Source organism: Pristis pectinata, chromosome 2 (assembly GCF_009764475.1).
Source record: "Pristis pectinata isolate sPriPec2 chromosome 2, sPriPec2.1.pri, whole genome shotgun sequence".
Lineage (NCBI taxonomy): Eukaryota > Metazoa > Chordata > Chondrichthyes > Rhinopristiformes > Pristidae > Pristis > Pristis pectinata.
In genome coordinates, this window is record NC_067406.1 from 31009318 (window position 1) to 31030348 (window position 21031).

General features: G+C 37.4%; 1 protein-coding gene across 5 annotated transcripts in view; it reads right to left on the reverse strand.

Annotated features, from left to right (window-relative positions):
• The window catches only part of atp8b1 (ATPase phospholipid transporting 8B1), a 150414-nt gene that overhangs the window by 6244 nt on the left and 123139 nt on the right, over positions 1–21031 (reverse strand). For all 5 annotated transcript variants that reach the window (XM_052044204.1, XM_052044231.1, XM_052044212.1 and 2 more), the window contains exons 16-27: positions 20662–20850; positions 18550–18662; positions 16505–16669; positions 14956–15067; positions 13094–13169; positions 8869–8986; positions 7442–7724; positions 5909–6132; positions 5106–5189; positions 4574–4819; positions 2998–3136; positions 244–374 (exon numbers count right to left, since the gene is read on the reverse strand). In XM_052044204.1, the coding sequence (XP_051900164.1) occupies positions 244–374; positions 2998–3136; positions 4574–4819; positions 5106–5189; positions 5909–6132; positions 7442–7724; positions 8869–8986; positions 13094–13169; positions 14956–15067; positions 16505–16669; positions 18550–18662; positions 20662–20850 (1880 nt within the window). The remainder of the gene's footprint in view (positions 1–243; positions 375–2997; positions 3137–4573; positions 4820–5105; positions 5190–5908; positions 6133–7441; positions 7725–8868; positions 8987–13093; positions 13170–14955; positions 15068–16504; positions 16670–18549; positions 18663–20661; positions 20851–21031) is intronic.

The window sequence follows — 21031 nt, forward strand, 5'->3', positions numbered from 1 at the left end:
CCTTGGATTCTTATGTAAGAGGAAGTATCATCTCAACATCCATCCTGTCAACACATTCAGGAACTTACAAAGAAAGCTTATCTTTAACTTCACAAGTTAGTTATTAGCTCTTTTTTTTTGAAAAGCAAATTGCATGAAAAATAAAAACTTTTGACAGATTCTAAAAATGAATTGTAATCATCTTTATGTAAATTGTGTGAAGATAATATTACTGCTAGTGCTGCAGCAACCACTATTACTTACCTTGTCGGTCTCTGATGGGCTCACTACTTGAATCATGAAGCGAACAGCAACAACAGGGAGAAGGCAGATTGCCACAGTTAATATGATAGTCAACCATAGATATGGCTGTCGAAGGGCATTAGGAGCAGCACCTGTGAAGTATATAGTTAGATTACTAAAAGTATATAGTTAAATTACTACAGCATTGAAGACCAAAACTAAGGTTCCATTTTTAAAAAAGTACCTTTCTCCAACCAATTATAGCAAATTCAGCAATCCATTTTTGTTCTTGGTTTAGTACTAAAACAGTTGCATCCCATTAGTGAATTTAAAATAGCCACTCAAATCTTGTTTAACTATTCTTTAATGCAGAAATGTAATTAAATGTCAGCCTCAACTCAGGAGTTCCAAATCAGAATGTGATTAGATCATGCTCTGTTCAAGCGATTTGAATACCTTTTGTTAACACTCCAGTGCAGGTCTGAGAAAGTGCTGCAGTTCCAAAGGTGCCATCTTTCTAGTGAGATGTTAAACAGAGGAACCATTTGCATTTTCTGATAGACACAATATATCCTTGGGCACAACTTGTAGAATTTGCTAGTATCCTGGTGAATATTTATCAAGCAATATTGGTAAAACTTTGCCATTTATCTCATTGTTTTATGTGGTACTTTGTGTTACTTGGTCTTTACTTCCCCATATTACAACCTTGAATACATTTCAGAAGTAATTCCTTGACTGTTAAGTGGTTTGTGAACTGCTTTATCAGTGAAGGATGCCATTTATTGCAAGTTGGTTTCTTTTTGTAAGATTACGAAACATTGACAGCACTAGATGATTAACTGTGATAATCATGGCTCAACAGGAACAGGGCATATTATTACAATATAGCTGTACAATTCCATCAATACAAATCCATAGTGAAGAAAAAGAATGGAATTTTAATTTATTCCAGATCTTTGCAGCAAGAATAAATTTTCTGGCACTGTGTACCTTTTCAGATGTCACTTTCCTTGTTTTAACTTTTTAAAATTAAAAATAAAACGATTTTCCCAATTTTTCAGTAAGCAGGGAAGCCAGAACCCACCTTGGGCAAGTATTGTATTGTCCAGGAAATAAATACAATAAAAATACAAGTCTAGGCCAACCTGGCTGATCACAAACAAAATAGTTACTGAGATGATAATTCTCCTCAGCATTTCAAGGCTAGGAATGGTGTGGATGGAAGAAATCCTCCTGGGATTTTATTCTGGATAACAATGCACTTTCTTGCAAGTCTGCTCATTTGGAAAGAATAGATTTTTGCTATTTTTCCACTTGAAGTTAAATGCTCGAGTACACCTACTGGTAAACACCAAGTAATTGTTATTTGGCAAAGCAAATAATGCTTATGTAACCATAAGGGGCATTATAGTCAGGAAAGGAAGAAGAAATGGTTGGAAAAAATGAAGCATTCATTTAATATGGAAAAGGTGTTGGTCATCTCATTCTTTGCAGATTGTATACAAAGATAGCAGAATCAAGAGTACTTTCAATTCATTTAAACAATTGTCTTTTATTAGGAATCCTTGTACAGTTTAATTAATGTGCCTAACCTGTTAATTTAAATTTGATCAATTTAGTGCTGGAATTGGGATGCCATGTTGCAACTGTACAAGTGATTGGTGAGACCACACTTGGAGTATTGTGCACAGTTCTGGTCACCCAACTATAGGAAGTTGGAAGTTGGAAAGTGTGCAGAAAAGATTGACAAACATGTTACTGGGACTGGAGGGCTTGATCTATAATGAGGGGCTGGATATGCTGGGACTTCTTTCCTTGAGGCCGAGGAGTGACCTTGTAGAGGTATACAAAATCATGAGGGCCATAGATCAGGTGGATGGTCAGTTTTTTCCCCCCCAGTGTAGGGGAGTTTAAGACTAGAGGACATGGATTTAAGATGGGAGGGGAAAGATTTAAAAGGGACCCGAGGGGAAACTTTATCCACACAGAGAGTGGTGGGGTAAATGGAGTGAGCTGCCAGAGGAAGCTGTAGAGGTGGGTAAAATTACAACGTTTAAAAAGACATTTAGGCAGGTACATGGATAGAAAAGGTTAAGGGGGATATGGACCAAATGCAGGCAAATGGAACTAGCTTGGATTGACATCCTGGTTGGCATGGATGAGTTGGGCCAAAGGCCCTGTTTGCATGCTGTATGATTCCATAACACTAGTGCACATCAATAAAAGGGTTGTCAGTGAAGCAGATTGGGGACATTTATCAGTTGTCAGCAATAAGGTACAGACCAACTTGTTGGGGGGGGGGGGGGGGACGGGGGTGGTGGTGGGAAAGAGTCCACTTCAAACTACCCAGTGATATCTCCCTTACAATTTCAAAAATAAGAATTATCCACTACTTCATTCAGTATGACATTGTCGCTGGTTTTAGCAGAAATTGGCAATGTAGGTCTAGGAAGTGGCAAAGAATTGAAAGTCATCCAAAGTATTTTGCTGGGAAACTTAGAACTGAATCAAAATAATAGGCTACTACTGTCTCTAACATCACTTTATTTGGAGACCTTCAGGATGGGGAGCTATATTAACATTGCACTTTACCATTCCCTAAACAAAATGTATTTTAACCTTTTCCTTTTAACTGATGCATTTAAATTATTACATTTCTTCATGAAACAAGGATGGAAACCATTTAAGTGGAGCACAAACAGCAGAACTATTGGGCCATATGAAACATTCCTACACTTAAAATATTGTATAATACATCATAATGTTACTGACCAGTAAAGGCAAAAACTGATGGGAAAAGGATATGGATTCCTGCACTGTGAAGGTCAAACATGATTGCAAAATACAAAATGATACTTCCGAAGACTGAAAAGGCATTGACAAATGTCCAGTAAGAGGTGTCCAGAGCAATCTGCAAGAAGTAGTTAAAATACTTGTATGAACATTTTATATTGAATATTCTATATTAAATACTCTGCAAAAAAAATTGAGCAAAATATAAAATTTGATGAATGAAGTTTACGATGTGATATCAGTTCTATAATCAGCTGTGTTCAATAATGATATTCAAAAAAAACAAGACTTCATTGCTCTCTGCATGCCCTCTGTTTCCCCAGTGCAGTGCTCGGACAGTGTAACTATCATCAGAATAACCTTAATGATACTCTATTGCAGTTGGATGTCACATACACGCCTGCTTACACCCATTCTACCAATTGAGTGATAATAGACTGACAAAATTTTGGATAAAGGCCAACTCTCAATTTACTCACGTTAATCACCAAACCTGTAAGGTCGAGCCATTTAGCTTGCATAGGTGATGGTTTGAGTAGAGGTTGATGGGAAAAAGACCATCCTGGCTGTTTTTACTGTGCACCCTTTACAAGTTGAACACAGCTGCACTATTGCCATATAACTTGACAGAACCACTGTATACATTAATGGCACAATTGTGTGCACACAGCAAGCAGTTAACCAGTACATATGGTGCCTAAACTGCAGATTATGGAATTTTGTGGCTTCTATGTCCTATTAAGGGTTTTCCCATGTGATTGGTTGAGGAGGCATATTGGTTCTTGTTTTATTCATACAGGTCCCAGAGATCTCCAAACAGTGTCACACTATTTTGGTTTTATTACAAGTTCTGGCCGAAAAGGAAATATGGCCAAATGCACATTTATTGAAGTCCTTGTAATTGCTTCTGACAATAAACTTCAAGTCATAGAAAATCCCCAGGACCAAATCTGCTTGCAACATTAAAATTACCAGGTTATAATCTTGGTGTTTATATATTTGCACCTTAATCAGTAAATAAGATCTCTCAATTTCTCATAGTGCATGGTCTAGATGTTAATAACATGTTTTTTGTTATACCTTATCCCAATGCACATTGCTTTTTAATTGAATGAGGTATTAATGAACATTAGATAATCTAAAATTAGCAAACTCTAAAAGTGGTGCAAGAAAATAATTTACTCAAGCGCTCCCTCTGGTGTATTATGACAACACATGATGTGATATAGAGTTACACAAAAGGGGAGGTCCCAAAGCTTATACTTTTGCCTTTGCTGACATCAGTCAGAGCTACAAGGGAGATACAGTTAGCCTCAGCAGCTTTGGGCAAGGGTGGAAAGGAATTAAAAAGAAAGGTAATGCTCAGTGATTACTTTAAATGATCTTTACTGGAAAGGGTGCGGAACTGTGGATGGGAATAAACAAAGGATGTTGAAGGTGAACTCATATTCTCATACATTGCTAACATTGGCAAGGAATTCAAGGACAATCGCACTTAAATCATGACTATCCATCTTTGAAAGAGAATGGAGGAAATTATGAAACATCTACTTACCTGAAAATTAACAGCTATAATTAGAGAGGAAGCTGTGGTAACTGCAAATGACTGGTAATCTGTTGGTGCCTCACCATCTTGGCCCATTGTTTGGAGAAAGGCTCCATATGGCACAAAGAAAATTATCATGGATACAATAATGCCATGAAGCAAGCTGAGAAAGAACTTTGTAAAATTGAAGTAAGAGCCTTTTTGCCCTGGTATATAAAGTTTTGGAAACCGAAGACTCAATCTATCTGTGACATCCTAAAAAGAACAGAGGGAAAAAAATGAGTTAAACAGAAAACTATAATCCAAACTATAGCTTGGAACAATGCAGAGGGAGGAGGGGGAGGAAGAGGCAGAGGAGGCGGAGGTGGAGGCGAGGATAAAATCATGCAGCTTTTAACTTCACTTCTTGCACCATTGTGATCATTGTTTATTTGGTCTGGAACCATATTGGGCTCTACCAAAATATTTCCCTCCTTAGGATCAGTCCAGTTAATAAATATGCACAGATTATACTGGGATTGAATATTTGGATGGAACATACCTGATCAAGCACTCCAACAACCAACACTGGAAGACTGCTGTACAGAACGTTGTAAAGTGTGATAAACCAGTTCTCGTATGCAGTCTGTACACGAGAAGAAAACATGAGATTTATTTACCTCTCTAAATCATAACTTAAGCCAGAAACAAAATAGCAAGAAATCAAATGGCCATTTCTATGCATAAAAAAACACAAAAATTACAAACCTGAACACTATTTGCAACAATGTATGGTAAATTTAGCAACTATTGAAGTATTATAAAAAAATATCTATTTTTAAACAGATATTTATAACAGAGGGAAAACCAAAAGATATGTTGATTGGATGGGAGAATGAAATGAAAGTTTAAGATTAACCATAGTCTTTTCAGATGACACAACAGCTGAAAGGGGTATTGTGGATTACTCTAACTCCCTAATTCACATTTCTTTTAGGATGGCAATTCATCAATAACTTCAACATGAATTATTCCCACAATTCAAGCAAGGAAATGCATGGCCTATTAAGGTGATTAAATCCTATTGCAGTAATTAAATGCTAGTAGTTACAGTTAAAAGCCCTGATGTCACTTTCCAATGAATACTATTATAGAATTATTTTTCTTTTCCATAAGCTGAGTAAGTCCTTTTCCTTTACCATTCTAACTTCATTTCTCTTTCTGTTCAGTGAGTCTTTCTAGCTTTGACAACAAAAGAGCTTTCTAAGATTTGTCTTCAACACTTAGATTTTTTTTTAATTAAAAAGCATAATAATTATTACACTGCTTACTTTTTTTCAAACAATAAGAGGTTTTTATTTTTACCTGTGCAGAAAATCCATTGAAAAAGGAATACCAAAAGTGGACTAAAGTAAATGCAAAGTTTTTGTAGAAGAAGTATTTTAAAAACTTGCACATCCGGATGTATGACCACCTCCCATGAACTAGGAGCAGTCGCTGCAGGAACCGAAACTGTCCAAATGCATAGTCACTCGACATGACAGCCTGCATGCCTTCCTGGCCACTGATCCCTACACCAATGTGAGCAGCTGCAGTATGGGACAAAAAGTCCATAGTCATTGTCAGCTTCAAATAATTTATAGACTGCATCCTAACAAGAGATCAACATGCTCTCCCACCATTATTTAGCAGAGTTTTGGTTCATTAGTACCTGAAAAACCTGTGTTGCATAGTTTTAAATTAATAACATTTAGGTGAAAGACTGAGATCTACTGCTACCAATTCTGGAAAAATTGAATGGTATAAACTAAATGATATCCATAAATATTTTGCTGAAGCTGTATGTTTGTTTATATGGACTCTGTTGATACAAAGTGCTGTTGAATTCCCAATACCCATGCCATCCCATACCCTTGATCTTGTGGAGATGGTACTCATAGAAATGATGGACATGGTTTTCATTTTATTGAATTTGGAGGGAACTAAATCCTCCTGGCGAGATGGAATGTCGAATAAAAAGTTATACCAAGGACAATTAAGTTACTTAAAATATCTTTGGTCATTATAAAAAGAGATAAAACTGCAGAGTTTCTGAAGTGAAATAATGCACGAGATTGCAAACCAGTCAAATAGCAGATTTTCAATACAGCCAGTCCAGTCACATAGAAGGTAAATGGACAATGCATTTTACGGCCAATCTAAAAGGACAAAAATTAGGTTTTTGCTTTATAACTACCATTTTCTAATGATGATGATCAATTTTCAGTCCTTTAGAAAGAAAGACATTAGATTGCCAGAATTTTCAGGAATAGCACTGATACCATGTGTTAAAGATTGAGAAATCCTCTAGATTTTATTCAGGCACTCTGAAGGAAACAAAAATGCAATCTATTTGTTTACCTTTCTGTCCCACTCTACACCCACCCTTCCTCAAAATCCTTTCTTCGTCCTTCAAGCTTTTCAATTTTGATGCTGTTCTGTACAATAGCCCTTTAAAGTTTTATTACTTAAAAGACATTTATATTCTCCTGAAGAAATTTAACAAAGCACATTCAAAAGTAGTGCTAATGATTAACATTTACCATGAAATATGAAATGCAATATTCCACCTGCTTTTTTAAAAATAATATTTCAAAAAAGTTTTTAAAAATTTGATTGCCTGTTCCAGTTTACACTTGGGTTCCTCAACTGGATTTTGTGTCAAGTCTAATTTAAAAGTGATTCAATACTAAGACAATGACAAAGATTTTAATTTCTTTTCCTTCTTCCCTTGTTAGAATTCCATTTAACATGAGAGGCATCAAGAAAAATATGACTAGAAATATTAGGTTAAAGTGGAAACAAAAGAAACTGATCTTTTTAAGAGATCATTGCACTACCAGGGCTTGTTGCACTCACTTTTAATCATGTTAACATCATTAGCTCCATCTCCAATTGCCAGGGTAATTGCTTTCTTATATTTTTTCACCAAGTTCACAACCATGGCTTTCTGTTTGGGGGTGACACGGCAGCAGACGACTGCAGAACACTGACATGCCAAATTCACAAAATCTTTCTGTCTCCTTTCTTTAGCAGCTTCATCTTTTTGATCCTTTTCCATTTGCATCTTCTTCTCATTCTCAGTTTTTGGTCGCTTAAACCATTTCTTTTTTCTTCTTTTCTTTTCTCTGAGTATTTCATTCTGGAAAAGAAGTGCATGAGAAACATGGGGACTGGACTAAACTTTTTGGCCAATCAAGCCTATACTCCCATTTATTAAGACCATGTTTAATCTATTGGTCAATCTACCTATGCCTCTCCTCCCAATACTTCTATATGTTTGAGCTTAATATATTTCTTTAAGCCACGTTTAATTTTGACCAAGCATAAACAAAAACAAAATGGTTCATCCGGAAAAGAAGCATATATAGAGAGAGAAACATCAGCAATGTTCATTGATAATCTCCAAAGAGACTGGCCTGGTCAAAATCATAAGTGATATTCACTAACAATATCCAAGTACTTTGCTTTATTTGTTAAGGGCAAATTGTGCCTAACTTACAGGGTTTTTTTGATCAAGTAAAAAAAGAGAGCCAGTAGAGTGGGAAGTGCAGTTGATGTGATATGTGCTGACCACGATGTTTGATATGGCTAAGCTTCAATCTGAAGATCACATGTACCAGCCTATAACAAATGCAAGGTAGAGATGAATTTCTGTGGGCTGCCAAATTAGAGAAGTGTGCTCTGCAGTCCCTTGATGGATATAATGCACTCTGTGATGCAGCAATCAGCCCCTTGGCCACAGGAAGGATACAGCTGAAGACCTTGACAACTAGTTCCTCCCTGCCACACATGGCCCATCCGATCAAATACATCCTACCTCATTTGGAGAGTGTTGGATTCCAAGAAGGCTGACAAGGCCACAGAACTGAAGTGGAAGAAAGCCATTCTCGACAAAGTTGAAAGACTTTTTTTTAAAATTCTACTAACGTCCTCCCTGTTTCTTTTTGATGTTAGTTAATTTGCCTCAAAGATGTGGCACTCTCAGGGAAACAATATTTTGTTGTAAAATATATTGTGTCTTAAAGCTACACATTATGGATAGCTCTCATTTAAAATACTTAATTATAAGAGCAAGTCAAATTCTGAATAGACATACACCCAAAATTATTCCTCATCCACTTCAATGCAAAGTAATCCCTGTTGGAACATGCACCCAATCTATTCAGCTTTCTGAAGGTGGGATAGAATAACATGAAATTTCAATTTGGACTGGAAGTCATCCATATGTACCGCTGTAGGCTTTTGTTTGAAAATATAAAAAGTGAACAACACTCATTACATACCAGCCAAGAGCCAGTGATTATCATTGCAGGCTTTTCATCACTTTTGAAGACATTTTTTGCATTGGCATCGGCTTCTCTGGGTGTCAATTTTGTTCCTTGCAATTTAGTGAGCATGGAACTGAAAGTAGTTAAATAAACATTAATGTCATTTAAGTTTACAACTAAAATACTGCAGCTTTGATGCTGGTCACAATCAGCATTGCACTTTCTACACAAGACAGCTGCTCTCTAGTGCAACAATATACTCATACATCTGCTTGAGAAAAATAGTTCCAAAGTAGAACATACTTGCAAAAGAAGCTTTGTAACATACTCAACTCAACTGTGGAAGAGAGCCCTTTTGGAACAGTTGGATATGTTAAAAAAATTACTTAGCTTAAAGATACAAGGTTATTAGATAATAATTGGATACAAACCCATTGTTAAGAGGTGGATTTAGAATTTCACTTTAAGGGTTTTCAGAACATCATCTTCTGATAGATCATGTAAGCTGCAACCTTACTTCTGAATAATAACATCTTGAGTTCAAGTTCCACTCTAAATAGTTCTAGGTTGATATTTAGTGCCACATTGAAGGAGATGCCAATTAGATGAGACATTAAACCAAAGACCTCACCCCCTTCCACTCCACCTATTTTCTTGGGGGGATGTTAAAAATTAGACAATAGGATTTTAAGATTATTATAATTAGCATTTATAACTTACATTAATAGATTTTTTTGTAAAATAAATAATTACCTGACTACATCTCACTGATGTTACTGAAATTGTGCTGTATGCAATTTGGTTACTGCATTTACTATATTATTGGTAACTTTGGGTAGACAAGTTTGGGAATGATGCTCCACAGTCCCTCTCAATTGACAAAGGCTTTTGAGAGGTCAAAGACCACGTATACTGGTTGATGCTGTTTCCTGCACTTTTCTTGGAGACAATGGCAGCGGAAAAGATTATGTCCATTGTGCATCTAGATGAACCTAATTCAATCTGCAATTCCAGTTGGAAGATGGCCTTTTCAATTTCTTTTTGTTTAGGGGCACCGGTGGGGCTGGGCTATATAGTTTGCCATTGAATGAAATGAAGGGCACCCATAAAAGACAAGCCATGCTTTTTCAAGTGTTCATTCTAACAGGCGCTGACTGCCTTTGATAAATTGAGCCCTATTTGGAGCTCTAAGTGGGGTGGGCCCTCGGACCATAGATGGCCTGGATCAAACCAAAGATGCTAGCATCTCATGGTCATCAGCGAGTTGTTGGACCTCTTTTGCTCTATCACCCACCACCTGGCCTTTAGAATAGGGTTTTCATTTGCAACTTGGCCTGCAGGTACCTGCAGATAGCTATTTCTTCTCCCATGGTCTGGTGGAGCTTCCAGTCCTATAAGCCTTGAATTTGCAATTAGCTAGCCCATGGTCATCCTCATCAAACCATTCTTTATGTCTTCTGGTAGAGAAGCCAAGAGTTTCTACATGGATGTTAATTATGATGAATTGAGGATAGTCTAGAAGCTTTTTCACTGAGGCTCCTGTTGACTGGGAGTCATCAGATCACCTAATATGCTGTCTAAAGGGTTTTTGCAGGGACCTCAAGACCCTCAGCTTTGATGTTCAAAGTTTCTGTTACCATTGTTTTGGGTCCAGGTTGATGGAGATAACAGAGCAGATTAGGCAGTGATTAATTCAACATTCATCTGTAGCTACCATGGCATGGGTTTTTGCAGCATCCTTGCAGTCTCTTGCTTGGGCAATGAGATGACGTAGTGGATGCAAGTGTCTGGATCAGGTGTGTTGCCATCAGGCCTGTGTTTGCCTTTCTGCTGGTCGTGACAAGACCAGGCCCCAAGTATTTTGTCAGGAGAATTCCATTGGACTTGGCCTTACCTACTCCCTCTTTGCTAGTCACACCTTACCAGAGGAGTGCATCTTTTCCCAACCCCAGCACTGAAGTTGTCCGGGAATACGAGTCAGAGTAATACAGCATGGAAACAGGCCTTTCAGCCCAACTGTTCCAAGCCAGCCGTGTTTCCCATCTAAGCTAGTCCCATCTGTCCCATATCCCGCTAAATCTTTCCAAACCATATACTTCTCCAAGTACCTTTTAAATGTTGTTAATGTACATGCCTCAACTTCCTCTAACAACTCATTCCATATACTGACCACCCTATGGGTGAAAAAGTTGCCCCTCAAGTTCCTATTAAATCTCTGCCCTCTCACCCTAAACCCCATGTCCTCTAGTTCTTAATTCCCCAACCTTGGGAGGAAGACTGTGTGCACCCTATCTATGCCCCTCATGGTTTTATACACGTCTACAAGGTCACCCCTCATTCTCCTACGCTCCAATATGGAACCCCTCTCCATTACCTAGTCCCGAGTCCTGGCAAAATCCTCATAAATCTTTTCTGCACACTTTTCAGCTTAATGGCATCTTTCCTGTAGCAGAGTGACCAAAACCAAACAGAATATTCTAAATGCAGCTTCACCAACATCTTGTACAACTGCAACATAACATCCCAACTTCTATACCCAATGCCCTGACTGACAAAGGCCAGCATGCCACAAGCCTTCTTCACCACCCTGTCTACCTGCGATGCCACTTTCAGGGAACCATGTACTTGTACTCCTAGGTCCTTCTGTTGTATAATGCTCCCTACGGCCCTACTGTTCACTGTGAAAGTCCTACCCTCACTTGTCTTCCCAAAATGCAACAGCTTGCAAATCAGAATTAAACTTCACTTGTCGTTCCTCGGCCCACTTTTCCAGCCAATCAAGATCCCTCTATAAATCCTGATAACCATCTTCACTGACATTTGCGGATGGCTAGGAGGATTGTGATGTTCAAGGTCCTGAAATTCATATTCAGGAGTGGAAGATAACTTTTGAGTCTTTTTTTCTATAAACATTGGATGGCCTTTTCACACTAGCTATTGTATTGGTTTGAAAGAATGAGGTCTTGATCTAATGCCAAGGAGTTCCATGATAACTGGAGACACAGAAATTCACCTCCATTTCATGTCTATTTTATAATCTTAACTGATCTCGGTGCAAACTGATGTCAAGCAAGATTCTGTCATTTCCCCAACACTTTAGCCAATCACAGTCACTAAAATGATGTTCCTCATCTCCAAAAAGCTTCCTGCTGAAGTTCAGATAATCTTCAGGAAAAAAAATAAACTGTTCATCTTGTATCACCTCCACTCCAGAAATGAGGTCACTCAATTCATCCATCAAGCTATAGAATGCAGACAATGCTTGTACGTGTTCAGAAACTACACACTAGCTCATTAAAGATCTTTTCACTGAAACATGCAAGACGATGGCCCTTACATTAAACATTCACAGAAACAAGTTTCTCCACCAACCTGCACCACACTCAGACATCAAAAGGTTCATGACAAGTCTGTAAAATTTGGAACACTTCCAACATCTTTGGAGTCACTTCTCAACTAAGGCATACATAGATGAAATTCAACATTGGCCTTTAGCCATCTGAGAAAAAGAACGTTTGAAGGTTGAGACCTCTAAGCCAGAACAAAGCCCATAATCTGCTAGCCAGCAGTGATCCTTGCTACCTGACATGCTTCCAAGATGGAATCTTTCTACAACAGATACCTCAAAGCATTGGAAGATCAAGAGCACTGTCTTTGCAGAAGATCCTTCATGTTTACAGTGTAAGCAGACCAACACTGTCCTCTCCAAGGCCAATAATTCATCATGGAAAACTTAATTACACTAAGTTGGCACCAATGGGCCAGTCACGTAGCTCGCATACTTTTGAAACAGACTCTCTATTCAGAGTTCCCTCTTGGAGGGAGATTATGAGGTAGGCAAGAGGAAGATTTCGAGTCTCCTTGAAATAGTCTATCATCCAATACCTGTGATTGCTCAGCTGAGAACCCCCTAGTCTATTTGTTGGGAGTATGCAGAAGCCCACTGTAAATGGCAGGAGGAATGCACCATCTCCAAACTCCCCATCCACGTGCCCTGTCAAGCACCCTCTGGTCCAGCTGTAGTAGTCTACAGGTCCCACAACAGCCTCATCAATCACCTCAGAACTAGAGTGGAAGCAAGTTATCCTTAAGCCCAAGGACTACCAAAGAGAAGAATGGTCACTTTTGAAGTACAGTTGTCTCATTTCCTGTACAGTACTTTGGGAATCCTCAAATTGTAAACAAAATTGCTGTGCAAAAGAGCAGTATTTCTTTTGTTAAAAGGTAAAAATATACTCACTTAATTTCCTCCCCATCATAAAGGGTCATGTCATTAGTTAGCAATTGACAGGAAAAGCCAATGTTTTCAGCAGTTTCTAGTTGAAAAAAAATATTTTATTAGAAACACAATCTTACCTCAATGAGAATATTAAAGAGCATTTAACTGCCAGAAAAACAGAAGTCAAAGTTTTTGTTATGTGTTTTTATTTTCAAAGAATTAAAAGTTAAAAGTAGGTCCAAGCAATAGTAAATCAGTTCCCAATATTGCCCTCAAGATTCATTATTTAAATCTCAAGATTCAAGAAGTATTTCAGCATAATGTTTTATCTTCAGCTATTTTTGTTATTTTGAACATTTCCTTGCAAGGATTACAGTTCCACACCAAATTATGAACAACGACATGATGTAGGATAGGTGTGAGCATCACAAGTTGTTGTAACAGTGGGAAAACAAGAGATATGATGATGTGGGGCAGGACGTTTCCTCTTCCTTGGCTACACAGAGAACGTCACTATTTCGTGAGCTGGAGGTTTCGAAAGAGGGAAAAAAAAAATCACATTGCTTGTAAATTAATTCAACTTCAAAAGGCGGCTCTGGAGTTTGCCAAGGTAGAGACAAGGAGAATTGCTTGGTAACAAATGATAGTCTTCAAGGTAAGAACTCAAGGAAAGGGTAAGAGATCAAGATGGACATAACTCCCACAAACATGAACGTGATAATGAAGAGGTAAGTGCTGAGGAATGGGATGCCACCAGTGAGTGATTTAATGATTTGTTTGAACACTTGCAATTGTATAATCTGTTGGTGGTTGAAGGAGCACATGCTACTGAACAAACCTTACAGGGAAATGGCCTTTCTTGCTCATGCCTTGCCAATGTTATGAGCTCAACACAAACTAGCCAAGTCTGGGTTCCAGGCAATGAGGGTGGGGTTGGAGATTGGTTGGGTTGAGAAGCGAGTTGGCGGTGTGGGGAAAATGTGATTGTGGGTGGTACTCAAGGTGAAGATTGGCATAGAAGGCTAGCAGAAAGATAGAGGTCAAGTGAAGGTCCTGGGCTCACAATTCTTGGACACACCAAAGTTCTCAGTGTCAGAATCAATGCCCTGGGTCCTTCTCATTAAATAACCCTGAAACAGGTCTGGCAAGTGTTGTGAAGGGGCTGCTTTTGCTTGAATGGCTTCTGATATCCATAGAACACACACTATTCCATGAAAATCCAATTGGACACCAACTTTGTAATGTCTTGTCTTCTGTGTTTTGGAGGCAATGGATCCAGAAGGAAAATCATAGACCTTAAAACTCACAGTTAAGTTCATAATTAATAATTATAGTCTAACTGCAATTTCTAGAAGCTTGCTGCATGAAAAGTGGCTGGATGTGTTTTACAGTACAATACATGACTGCTCTAAGAACAAAAACACTTAATTGGCTGTAAAGGACTTTGAAAATGTCTTAAGATGGTGTTGGGCACAAGATAAATGCAAAGGTCATTGTCTTATCTGGCCGAATAGGACTTTTCTTTCCCTGCATGAGGTAAAATAAGGATTATATCACATTCACAAAATTGTGCTTAAATTCACATGGAAAGGATGGCTCTCTCTCAAATTTTCATTCCCAAAATTTCTGTGGCTTCTCTAAATGATGTTGCTAGTCTAGTGTAATTATTACCTGGCTGATACAGAACAGGAATGAAACACATTGCAAAACAAATATTATATCAATATTTTTAAGTCAGGTTCAATTTCAATCCAGGTCTCAAATTTGAAACAGAACCTAAATCACTCAACAGAAGAAGTTTTAATTTTCCAATATTGATGTTGGGAATTTCAACGTGGATTTAAAATCATCACTATGAAAATGCAAATAAGATGTATAGTTACCTTTTTTGTCACCTGTTAATACCCAAATTTTAATATCTCCCTTTTTAAGAGTTTCAATAGTCTCAGGAACACCATCTTGCAGTTTATCCTCTATTGCAGTTGCTCCAAGAAGCTGGAATAGATGATAAAGTGAATAACATGTTTGAAAGTAATAAACAAAGATGACCTTAACATTGCACTGTGGGCTACTAACGTAAGTATACAAAATTTAGAATCATATAGAAATGAATTAGTCCACATTGATCTTCATGTTAGATGTGAACCTCCTCCCCATCCAGCTTTGCCTAACGGTATTAGCATACATTCTAATATTTACCCAGATCCCATTTAAAACATCAAATGTTCTTCCTTTCAAATATGCAATTTGGTACTAAGTTCCAAATCCAACCACTTTCAGGGTAAAGGTCACTCTCCTGAATTTCTCCAAGGATTTTCACATATCTCGTATTTCCTTACAACATAGGAGGGGACCATTTAGCCCATCCAGTGAATGCCAGCTCTCAAGACAATCTCATCTGCTCTATTCCACACGTGGTGATAACTTATTAGAGTTTAGCTTATATTTGACAAGCATAAAGAATATTTCACCCCAAGACAATCTCATCTGCTCTATTCCACACATGGTGATAACTTATTAGAGTTTAGCTTATATTTGACAAGCATAAAGAATATTTCACCCCAGGAAACAAGTCTCCAAAGTACTGGCATGAGTTATTTAGGGCAAAATTTCTACTGACATTAGTCTCAAGGGAGCATTCAAAACCTTGAAACAAATCAACCAACATGATGATAAGGTAAAATCTTTCCCAACAATGTTTCCAGATTAATCAAGTGAAATTTATCTTCTCTGCAGTCTTCTCATTTTAAGGAATCACAATACCAAATATAATCAAGGTGAGAAAGAAAACTAACCTTTAAATCAAAGCTCAGTTTCCTCATTAATGCAAGTTGTATTAAATTGTGCATCTTCTAAACCCTTACTTACATTGAGCAAATATGTCAGAGATCTTTCTCAGGGAAGCTGGTTTCAACATAACTAATGTTCTGCTGCAATCCTAACTCCTGCAGTAAAGGTCTGAGAGCTAGTCAGGCCATACCCCAAGATATGATACAGCTTGAATGATTGTAAGTGTATCAGATGTTCAACAGCTTTCAAGAATTTTTAGAAATCAGACACACTTTAAAGTTATTTCAGATAAAATCACCTCTTAAAAATGAAATATGAAGCTTCAAATAAAAAAGAAATCACCACAAATTCTTAAAAACATTCAAATTAAATTATTTTAAAAAGTAAATTACTTTGAACATCTCTTCCTGTCTTTGAAGAATTCAGTGTCAGAATGACAGTAGAACTCAACTGAGAGGAATATTGGGACTTGAAGATGCATGCACATTTTTGTGGGATTCCTTAACTTGCCAACAATTACAAGTGTTAGCATTTCTAATATAGCAAGTGCAAATAAGACAGTCAGCCAGTTTGAACTAATCATGGCTTACCAAAGACCATCTAATAGAAAAAGAAAATGATCCTGAAAGAAAACATAAATACCAACAAATTCTTCTCAATTTCTTCATAGATTCTATCGAGTGCTTCATCACGGTTGATTGTGGAAACGCTGGCAGCTTGATACTTTATATTCCACTTTGTAAATTCCCCTTCACTGATATCTTTGTATGACAGACACAAAGTTCTGAGTGTCTCATCTGCAAATACCTATGAAACATAGTTACATCAGCATTATATTATTTTTAGACAAGTTAAACATCACTTCTACCTCCAGGTGGAAGATACATGCAAGAAAATTCATGAGCTTGTACAATTAATGAAATAAGCAGACCAGTGATAGGTTTACCATGGTAGAAAAATGAGTTGGAAAATTCGGTCCTTTCTGAGCTCTAAATAGCAGGAAGATCCCTCTTGTGAGCAGATTTTATGCCTCAATTTCTCTCCCTCTTGAAAGCAAGCTTAAACTGAGGCACATTGTTATCATCATGTGGAAATCATTCAAAAGGTGGTAATGGATTTTGATGTCTAATTGGAAGTGGGATAGAGAAATGAAGGATGGTGAATGGAAGGTGACAAGAGATATTCTGCAAATTCAGAAAATGTTTTGACTCACTCTAGAATGGATCACATTGTGAGCAGCAAGTACCAAATTAAAGGTATAGAGGATTTGCCTTTTCATCTAGATGTTGTATTTGGAGCCTTAGATAGAGAGAAGGCAGTGAAAGGCCTTATATTGAATCTCCTGCATTTGCATGGGGATGTGTCATGTGAAGGCTGATTGAAGAGTGAAGCAGGGTGTTAAAGAGGAAATGGCCCCTTTAGAATGCTGAGAGGAGGAGAGGGATGGATACTTTATGGTGGCATTACACTGGATATTTACTGGCTCATGCATGTCAAGACTTGAGGGAGTGATTACCTCCTTTAAAGAGCCCTCTTCATTCTGCTGCAGTTTCAAACTAGGTTCTGTCCTAATACAACAACATCGTAACCATAGTATAAAAATATCTTTGTGTTTCCCAGTTACACCAAGTTTTAATTAGGCAGAGCAGATCTCTGTATCTGAAAGATTCAAAAGGTTTGCATTTACCTGGCACCTTTCATAGGAAGGAGGACTGACCACAGTAGGGGGACTTATGGAGGCTAGGGGCACTAACAGATCAAGTTAGAAGACACAACACCAACAGCTGAGGTGGCAGCAGCAAGAACAGAGGCTACAAGATCCATGATCAACTCTGTTGCAGCCTGAGCCCACTTTCAGCACATGCACTTGACTTTGATTGTGAACAACAGTGCCAGCTGGACACTGTATAACCAGCACTGGCCTGAACATTGCTGCTGCTAGATCTGCAGGGGCTAGCTAGCATATCACCACCACTCTGACTCAATATGGTTGCTCTAGCATCATATTGGGTAGGCTGAGAAAAAAAATAATTATTTACCCAAATAAAGAGCTCACTAGAAGTTATTTTCCAGAGCAGACTAAATTGTTCACAGTGTGGTCCTGGGCATTACTGGGTTTCCTACACCTTAAAACTGTCACGAAAGTGGAGTCAAATCAAACCCTGCCCAAGTGGAGTCAAATCAAACCCTGCCCAAGTGGAGTCAAATCAAACCCTGCCAAAAACATTGGCTAGAAACTGCTCCTTTTATTTTTAATCATTTAAAAAGTGGCCATCTGAAAAATACAGAATTCTCCATGTTTCATTCTTCTGTGGACTGGGCTTCAATGGCTGTTCATTACCTCTTGGGTGAACTTGAACTTAAACAAATATGTTTTTTGTCTCAAGAGGGCAAGAAGAATTTTAAAATAGTAAACTCTCCAATGACACAATTTTGTAAAATGCAATTTTTTGTAAAAATATTACCTTTGCTTGCAAAATTAAATCATAAGCTACAATATAAAACACACAGGATTGGATTTTCTAAAAATAATTGGGAAGCCTTCTAGCTTCAACCTATAAACAATTACTCATGAAAAATCAGGTCTATGGTCATTCATTTGCAATTAAACCCTTAATTTATGATATGGTACAAGAAATGCATAGAAGTAAATGAATAATGTTTGTAAGAAATTCAATTCTCTTTACCTTCAAAGCTTCTTCCGTACATTCTTTATTTGGGTTGTTTGGATGTAATCTTTCATAGATCACTGTATCAGCACCTTTACAGTAGAGTTTGATTTTACCTTCTGGCTCTCTCACTGTAAGGATACAATACTTTGTTACTCACCTTTATGCAAAGTATTTCAAACCATTTATAAGATCAGGATATAACGCTAAGTTCTATCTGATTGGGAAGAACTGACTATCTTTTCAATATAAACAAGTTTCCCTACAGCTTGGGGTCCATTTCAGAAAAAACCTTGAATATTAGATTGCTGCTTTCCTTTCCAACTTCCATGTATTTGAAGACTTACAATATTGACTCATTTCTTCTAAATGTAACACTTACTTCCTGCAATTCACACTTCATTGATCCCACTATCAAATGCACACATTCTAAATCGCATCAGCAATGCAATAGCATATCTACAGCAAAAACTTTATTTTTTTTGTATACAGACACACTCTAAAACCATCTTTATTTTGAAGTGCACATATTGTCAGACTTTAAACACATCCATTGTGAACCATACCATACATTCAATTGGTGACACTTGAACATATTTAGAATACACCTTCAAATGTTTATTGCACAGAAACAAAGAAAAATAACTTGCGATTTTCTGAATGGTAGAAAATTTCCTCTGTGCATTTAATGCAACAACCAAAAAAGGTTGCTCTGAAAATAGGTTTAAGACTTTGTCACAAAGAGCTGTTTGTGCTAATTTGTTGATAACTGTCATGATGACGAATGCTACCCTGGCAACCAAAGCCCCAAATCAAGAATAACTGGGTTTTTTTGTATTTTAAAAAAAGGTCCTTGCTTCTTTCCTGAGACAGCCTAAAACATGGCACCAAATTAATCAAGTGCCTGGTGTTGCATTTTAAATTTTAATGAAAATTATTTTTTCTTCCCTTGGTTGGCCAATAGGATATTTTGATGAAACATCCAAATTCCTGCTCTCCTAACCAATAAATATCCACCTCCACCATTCTGGCATCTACCTTAGCCAGCCTCTTCAAACAATGACATGGGCTTCCAATTAAATAGCTTAAAATAAAAATATCCAAAAAAAAATCAGCATTCATGAATCATAGCCATTTTTACAGAATGAAATGTGGTTTTATTTGGTCCATTTTGAAAGACCAGAACTTTAGCTTCCATAACTAGTGTTATATTTTTTTGGATTTGTAGATTGTAGATACAAGGAAAGAAAAAAACTTTAATACAATGCATTTCCTGGTCTCCAGTTATGCTGAAATGGTTCACCATCACTGAAGCATCTTTCCTCCAAAGAAGCAATAACTTAACATAAAAACTTCCCAAACATTTCATTGCAGAGGGGAAAATTCCAGTTGACCTGAAACATCAACTTTTTCTCTTTCCACTGACATTGCCCATATCTGAGTATTTCCAGTGTTTACTATTTTTGGTTCAGATGCCTGGCATCAGAACTTGTTGGATTTTCATCACTAAGCGGCAATTTCTGAATTAGTAAATTGGTTTATTGTTGTCACATGCACTGAGGTACAGTGAAAAGCTTTGTTTTGCATGCCATCCATACAGATCATCTCATGACAGGAAAAAAAAGAGTAGTGTTTTGAAAATAAAAAAGGCCTTTTAAAAGATTGAGGAAAATAAAGGATGGGTGGATTTGAGAAGGGAATTCTGGAGAACTGGGCAGAGCTGGTAAAATTCTCCATCAATCAAGGATAAAGGAGATTAATGAGTGGAAAACGAAATAGAGATATGGTGGAGCATGGTCACAAACAGATCAGCATCTGTTATGGGATGGGAAACTAATTTAGATCAGTGAAGATCAGTTAATAGATAAATAAGGTTTATTGTTGGATAGAATGCTGGAACTTAGAACAAATTTAATTGACAGAGGGAGATAATAGCAGACGCACTAAAACACAATTGGAAAAAAATAGTCAGTTGTGGTACAAGATAGGAGGGCAGAGGTGGAAAGAACATGACCCATCTTGGCAACTGATTGGATGCAATGCACAGTTCTTTACCGAACTCAAATATTTCAAATAAACAATGCTGATGAATGGATCACTTAACAGTAAAAGGCATAAAATTCTACTTACAAATAATGGACATTCGTTTCCTGTCACTGTTGAAATCTAAAATAGCGAGCACTTCATATGTCCTTTTTATACCCAGTTCACTAATTGTGATGGCATTCTGTGTACGTGAAAGAAAGGCAAATCCAAAATTCCTGGCTGCTGTAACAAGGGCTCCTTCATCAGGAGAAGCTGCTTGATATACAATTTGCCCTGTTCACAGAAGCAAAATAAAATGTGATTCAACTCCAGTGGAACAGCAACATGTCTGCAATGCCTGCAATGTAACTGCTTGCTTAAAAGTGTCTATTCAATAAATTGTTAATTAGATTGATACATTGAAGAGCTTATTGCCTGTATGGAAGTCATTATTGAACTGGCAATTCATGTATGT